Source organism: Electrophorus electricus, chromosome 23, assembly GCF_041902795.1.
Source record: "Electrophorus electricus isolate QZ-2024a chromosome 23, ASM4190279v1, whole genome shotgun sequence".
Classification (NCBI taxonomy): Eukaryota; Metazoa; Chordata; class Actinopteri; order Gymnotiformes; family Gymnotidae; genus Electrophorus; species Electrophorus electricus.
In genome coordinates this window covers 13,130,001-13,137,500 of record NC_137519.1, presented here as the reverse complement: position 1 = coordinate 13,137,500, position 7,500 = coordinate 13,130,001, and the positions used below count along the sequence as shown (strand labels likewise).

General features: G+C 45.7%; 1 protein-coding gene across 2 annotated transcripts in view; it reads right to left on the bottom strand.

The window, feature by feature from the left end:
* Positions 1–7,500, bottom strand: part of cyld (cylindromatosis (turban tumor syndrome)) — a 19,679-nt gene that overhangs the window by 5,913 nt on the left and 6,266 nt on the right. Inside the window, exons 5-12 of one of the 2 annotated variants that reach the window (XM_035520776.2) lie at positions 7,155–7,460; positions 5,675–5,780; positions 4,378–4,443; positions 2,930–3,046; positions 1,199–1,590; positions 789–954; positions 364–505; positions 1–68 (exon numbers count right to left, since the gene is read on the bottom strand). The exon at positions 1–68 is cut by the window's left edge and continues 55 nt beyond it. In XM_035520776.2, coding sequence (XP_035376669.2) covers positions 1–68; positions 364–505; positions 789–954; positions 1,199–1,590; positions 2,930–3,046; positions 4,378–4,443; positions 5,675–5,780; positions 7,155–7,460 — 1,363 coding nt within the window. The remainder of the gene's footprint in view (positions 69–363; positions 506–788; positions 955–1,198; positions 1,591–2,929; positions 3,047–4,377; positions 4,444–5,674; positions 5,781–7,154; positions 7,461–7,500) is intronic. The other variant, XM_081706052.1, reaches the window with a different exon arrangement.

Here is a 7,500-nt window from a genome sequence, read left to right as displayed (position 1 = left end):
ATTCTACATCAGTCTTAGACTTCGGTCTCAGTAACACTGTGTCCAACACAGAGCTGAAAGAGAAAAGACTGAAAAGACAAGACAAACAACAGAGAGGAGAGACTGATTAGGCCTCAGGTGCTACAAGGAGAGGTCACGGCCGTCACGCAGCCAGGCACGGGAAAGCTCGCCGGACTCTTCCTGTAAAGACTAGGAGACTTCAAAAGGGGAACCGGCAACAGACACTCATACCACTGAGATCAAGTACAGTGTTAGCACAGCTAGGGAGCCTACTGCTTTCAGAGTGCTACAATGCAGAGAGAGAGAGAGAGAGAGAGAGAGAGAGAGAGAGAGAGAGACGGGGAGGGGGTAACAGGTACATACCAGAAGAGTGTGGAGTCCAGGTAGCAGGAGTTGTAGTGGCCCTGAATGCCTTTCTTCTTCCCCACCATGACCTCCAGCCCATCGCTCTCCGTACGAGGGGGCGTGTTCTCATTAACCACCTCGCTCAGGTAACCTCCAAACGCTACAATGCACACAGACATGTGCACGAAAAAACACACACGTGCACAGAAACGTGCACCCACAGACACACACAGATGAACAGACACTCATCACATACCAAAATTAAACAGCAGAAAAGTTAGGATTCTACAAGTGACTAGTGCTATTTGTCATATCTAAACATTAAATATATATACACACACACACATAGCGGTGTGCATAAAGCCGTGGTGCTATGTTTTCTTGAAGCGATGGAAGGTGTGTGTGCCCAGGTGCATTTGTGTGTGTGTGCGCGTGTATGTTACCTATAGAATTGCAGCGTTCGATGGGGTTGGGTGAGTGGTGTAGGGACGGGAAGCGTGAATCAGGACGACAGCACTTCAGTTTGACAAACAGAGCTTTTTTTGGAGGACACGTAAAGTAGCGCATGCCTTTAAATGTTCCATCAGTGCATCCAACACACTCCTCTTCCTGTACAAGGGACATACAGACAGAGGACAGGATACTAAACACAACTTCATAATCTGACCTTGAACAGAAGGTATAAGCACTGTTATGTGTTACCGCGATCGCTGGATGTGCTGTAACTGTAATTTTCTGTTTGAGAAATAAAAAACAAGACAGCACACACACACACACACACACACACACACACACACACACACACACACACACACACACGTCCGCCCCCACACACATGCACACACACACTCACCAGCTCCAGCCCTGCAAGAGGCTCCAGTAAACCAGGCGGCAGCCCCACCCAGCGTATCACCCCGCAGAGAGGTGGATTCTCCTTGACCTCCACCAGTGAGCCAACCTCTAAGCCTGGCTGACCCTTGGGGGGTGACGCTGGCCTTGGGGAGGGAGCGGTCACAGGGGGCGGGACCTCCTGCTGCTCTCCCATCACCGATTGGACGGAGAGGGAGAGGGGTCCATGATTCATGCTCCCATTGGGCCCACTCTTGCGAGTGAGACTGAAGGGCAGCGAGTGGAACTTGTTGTCGCTGGACAGCGAAGTGGAGGTGGGAGGGGCTCGAGGAGGAGGCGAGGCCTGTTTGAAGTCAGGAGGCATGTCCGTCAGGGACTTGGCCGGGTCTTCGCCAACTGGCAGGAGAGAGAGAGCAAATAGGATCAGCAATTGCACTATAATCTGCAAAAGGTGAGTGATGCATCAATGTGGAACAGCAGTCAGAAAGTACAGGGGTCTGATTATTTATTTATTTTTAAATATTCAATGCTATTTTAGCTTCGGCACTGAATAAACTTCTTGAAACAAATCACCCAAAATCAGATTTGAGGAATCTCAGAAACAACAGCAAAATGACTTTTGATAAACTCGCCCATGTCATGAGACTAAAAGGTGCAAGCAAAGCCACTGTACTGAAAGCGCTTTTCCACATCGGAAAGTTGCTCAGCCGTCTTCACCAAGGCTGGTACAGCTGCAGTATGACAGACAGTGCAGAAAGCACACCAGCACAGCACAGATGAGGAAGGAAGGTGGGAATCCACAGACACCAGCGTACCACCACAACAGCACCCACACCATTCTGGACCAACGATAACTCTTCACCACAGTGGCCCTGTAGGTTTTTAAATACATGCAGATGATTGGTACAGTGGGGAAAGAGAATGATGACAAGTATACCTGCTCACTCACTCTCAGACACAAACAGAGACACCCAGACACAGAGACAGAGACAAACAGACAGAAACACACAGACACACAGAAACAGAGGCAGAGGCAGACAGACACACAAACAGAGACACACAAATAGAAACACACACAGACACACAGAGACAGACAAATACAGACACAGGGACACAGACAGAGACAGACAGAAATACAGACACAGACACCCAGACATACAAATGGTGGAAACAACCATTACTTGCAAAAGGCTTTTCTGAGCACAGGATTCAGTCCCTGTGTTGCTCATGAAATGCAGGAACTGAATTATAGAAGTTCAGTGCTAGAAAACCTGATAGCTGATTGAAACCTGAATGCCAGTGGGTTTTTCCTGTGGTTCTGGTTTGCTTTTATCTGCAAAAATGATTTCCAATGCTCATGTTAACAGTACAGAATTCATGTACAAATAATCTACTGAATATAGCAACAAGGAGTAATTAAAAGTGATAACTCATAAAAGCCTTCTGCTTGTGAAACAACATAAACATGCACTCTGGTCCATATCAGACACGCATCAGACACATGTGGTCAGAAAATCTTAGCAGCAAGTTCCACCAGCAGATGAATTCAGAACTCTCACATGCTATGCTAAATGTTCAAGTAATAAAGTGTGTTAAATTTATATGTATTTATATCAATACATTCATTACGATTTATCTGACTTGTCTAATTAGCCTCTTGCTGATAAGATCCTGGTGAGTCGATCTTCAATGTTGGCCCAGATCAGTCATCGTGTATGTCACGCTTGTCATTTACCTTCATCTATGTACCACGTGCTTTTGGATTTGGACTGGACTGGGGGATCAACAGAGCTGCCATTTAGCGTATAATAAAACTCAGACTTGCTTCTGCTGGCAGCCTGCAGACCTAACCCTAAATAACACATTCAAAACAGACGGTAAGGGTGTGCGGATGTGCGTGTGTGCGGATGTGCGTGTGTGCGAGTGTGTGTGTCTGCGTGAGTGTGTGTGCACGCACGTGTGTGTCTAAACTAAACTGAATTGCCAACCACAACATGTCTCGATATCCTGAATGTGAAAGTGTATGTATGCCTGAATGTGTGTGTCTAGATATGAGAGAGAGAGAAAGAGAGAGAAAGAGAGAGAGAGAGGGGGGGGGGCTCTTTAGAGACATGCTGAGCACAGGTAGCTCATCATAACATCAGCTCATGCTTGTTCAGGAGAAAAAGAAGCATCAGCAAGCCGTTAACAAAATAGTAAACATACCCCCCCTCCCAAGATCCCCTCCCCCCCGAGGGCATTTAAACTCGACATTGCCAGGAACTTTCTGTAGTCAAATCAATTTATCAGATGATCTTTAATCGAAGAGTCGTAAGAGTCAGCGTTGGTGTCACAGGCTTGCTTTGGCTACATCACTGTAGCGCAAGCTCATCAGAATTCATGTTCAAAAGAATAAGTTTCAAATATTAGTTCAACCTGGTGAAACCACTTCTTGGAAGACTGAGGTCATGCTCACTGATTTCACTATGAGGAATGATGTTATGCTAGCTCTCATTCTATTATGTCCATTAGTGTTGTTCATATGATATGTCCCTTTAATTAGCATGTATCTAACGACACTGACGGCACTGGGGAAAAACGCATAAAACTACTCACTACTATATGACAAACTACTCGCTACTATATGACAAACTACTCGCTACTATATGACAAACTAGTTACTACTATATGACAAACTAGTCACTACTATATGTATAATAAACTAGTCCCTACTATATGCAATTTTTTGTACTAACAAGCTTTGCTGTAGTTTGCTGTAGATGCACTAGTTTTGGTCTGTAATTTGCTGTAGATGCACTAGTTTTGGTCTATAATTTGCTGTAGATGCACTAGTTTTGGTCTATAATTTGCTGTAGATGCACTAGTTTTGGTCTGTAGATAACGGTAGAGTACTTGAAATAAGATATTTCCACTGTTTACAGTAAATAATAGATTTGAGTTGAAATCTAGCCTCCAGAAGTAAACTGTACTTTTTTAAAGAAGGATGTTCAGAAACACAGAAAGATGCTCCTGTAATCATCCAAACTATTTACAAATTTACTTCTATTCACTTCCAAACTCTTCAGTAAGTTAAAATTAACAAGACATCTAGGTTTAGCTAAAGTGCACAGCTGTGCAGCCTAGGCAGGGGTACTGGTGGTGGAGATGACCCCCCAGCAGGGGGGAGGGATCAGGCGACTCTACCTTTGCTCTTTGGTTTGCTCTTCTCACTGCTCCCTCGGGCTGTCCTGGGGTCCTGCATGGAGTACTCTGTAAAAGGCACACACACACGCATGCATACACGCATGCACACACGCAGAACTGAGAACCAGACGCTCACATACATTTTGTTATTATTATTATTATTATTATTATTATTAGTTGCATTTATATAGAGCCTGTCTCAAACTCAAGGTCGGTTTTACAAATATTGCTTCTTCTTTTTTTTTTTAAACGCCTAATTACAGAGTCTAAATCAGGCCAGTCTCCAGGATTGAACAGCAGTGATATTGTCATTTACATGGCAAAGACCTACAACCCTAAATAGGTGAACTGGCTTTAAATAAACAATGAAGAGGAATTATGGTGCATCTTTTATTCATTAGCAAACAAACAATCTGTCGATTCCCTGAACCAAGCAACCATGTAATTCCATACAGAGTCATGCTGTGAGCTGGGATATCACTAAACTGGCATTTCTGGAGGTTCCTGAAATCACACCTCAACTAATGATAAAAGGCCTCCGTATGCACAGTCAGAGGTTGCATTCTGCAGACCTACACATCTCAGTAGCCTGAGTACATTCACATGCAGGCCTACATATCCCAGAAGCCTCAGAACATTGACAGTGTAAAGGAGCTCTTCATTGCATTGCATTGACACTGAAATGCCTAGGAAATTTTACCTCACTTGGAAAACATGCACGCATGCAGGCATATTTACACACAGGCAAATCAATTAGCAGATCAAGGGTACAGTTGAAGCTAGAACCTCCACACACTCCTCTTTGAAAAACAAGCTTTTAAACAAAAGCACTTCTGTTGCAGCCTGTCAGCACACACACACACACACACGCCTCTTTTCAGTAAATCTCTCTCTCACACACACACACACACACACACACACACACACACACACACAGTCTCACATACGCATGTATGTAACATATATCATTGCTCTGGATGATCCTAGTAGACTTTAGGTACAACTCATGTGACTTTAAAAAAATGCCAGAAAATACATGTTTGAACAGAATGAAGAGTAAACTGCTCATCCCCCCACCCCCCCACCCCCAAGCCACAATTGAACACATTCACCCACACAAACACACTACAATAAGCGTGGGCCAAAACTTACTCAAAGTAACCTGAAACCAGGAAAAGGAAACGGATGCACACCATTTAAGCTCTGAAAGACCCACTCTTATAAAAGAACGTGAGAACCTGACTTGAGCCCATACTCCTCCCAACACACACAGCCCAGCCAAATGCCAAGTTCTCACCTGGCATGACGTCGCAGATGGGGACGAGACGGGTGTACTCGAGGCTGGCGAAATTACACAGCAGCTTCCCCTCGATGATGCCGTCCCAGTCTCCGATGGGATTGTCCTGAGGACGAGACGCGTAGCACCCTATCACTGACGCTGGCCTATCTCATCTTGCACACACACGCAGTGCTTTCAGTAGTGTTACTCAGGGCCCGGGGACACACATGCCGCACGCAATCCACCCAGAGACATGCCGCTCACCCTACTCGGGTGCACCAATGGAGAAAGCAGAGAAAAACTTCTCCGCCAGCCTCATCTGTTCTGCTCCTCCCAGTACAGCACAAGCACCAGTCCCTCCAGGAGAGTTTACTCCACTGCGGTACTCTTATAAACAACCCAGTGCTGCACTACATCAAGCTATTCATATTCACTGGCTCTCATTCTCTCTACTCCCCCATTTCCACGTCATCCACTAGGCCTGGTACTCTCTGCTCAACGCTAATACCGTCCCGTTCCTGTAGTGGTGTGCCGTGACTTTACTCAGTCCTGTCAGCCTGTTGCGCGCAGGAGAAAGGGACCTTTCTCTGCGTTCCTCTCTGCTTGACTGGGACTGGGTCTGGGGGGTTACGCTCTGGTGGTGGCTGCGTGTGTCACAGCACTGTTTTCTCCCAGGGTTTGGCAGCATGCCACAGAAATAGTCATACTCTCACTCTCTGTGTCTCTCTCTCTCTCTCTCTCTGTCTCTCCACTTCTCCCTCCCAACTCATCCCTCCATCCTTTCATCCTTCCATCCGCCCTCGCCAAAGTGTGACTGCCCTTTTGTCTCAGTCCCACGGCAGGTGGGCCGCAGCCGGACCGCGCAGCCTGCCAGCTACGTGCGGACTGCACTGAAGAAAGAACATCTCACACACGCTGTCCTGCGACCTCCCAACTACACAAGTTAATCTCTATCACTACAGTGGGTAAATGTTTACTTTATTTGCAATAGAAAAACTTTTACCCCACACCTTTCATTATTTCACAGGAGAAATATCTATATATTTCTAAGTATATTACTAAGCTAAGTTAACTAGTAAGTTAACTCCTTAAGTGTCCATTTAGCAATTTGGTGCAGAAAAATGTTAATAAATATACTAAGGTTACCAAAAGGTCAAAAAGTGGATCAAGGCAATATGATGACAAGGCTTATGGGGTTGGTGGGAGAGGGAACATGTGTTTCACTCACACAGTGATGAGAGACACAAGAGTTACTTTACCTCCAGTGACAAGTCATGTGACCAAGCATATCGAGGAGTTAGCCAATGACATGCCTCTTATAGATGCGACAGGCAAAGTCAAGTCAAAAGACATGTGTCCTCCTGCACATGGTTTCCCGAGCTAATACCTATACTAAATGTCAGCATGTTACGCAAATGTATTAGTTATTGGACCGTTAGTTGTGCAAACAAAATGTATTTATTATTATTCTATATATTTATTTATTTATTTATTTTACCATATCAACTCCAACATAATAGCCCAGGGTCTCGTTGCCTGGCAACAGGTCACAGAAGATGACAGTTCCCCTTTCAGGTCCCTCCCGCGTCTGAACCAGCACACGCGAGTTGATCTCCAGTGGCGGAAAATCGCCTTCTACTTCCCCTTCGTTGTCCACTAGGTTAATGTGTTCTGGATCCAGCTCCTCATCCTCCCAGAGCTCCAGTTTGTCGAGTGCGACGAAGACACCACACTCCTCCTCGCAGCGAAAGAGTTGCTGGCCCTGGTACGAGCCCTCTGTGAAACCCTGACCACGTCCCTCCTCCTGAGATTTGGGGGGGGGGGGGGGGGGGGGGGGGAGAATA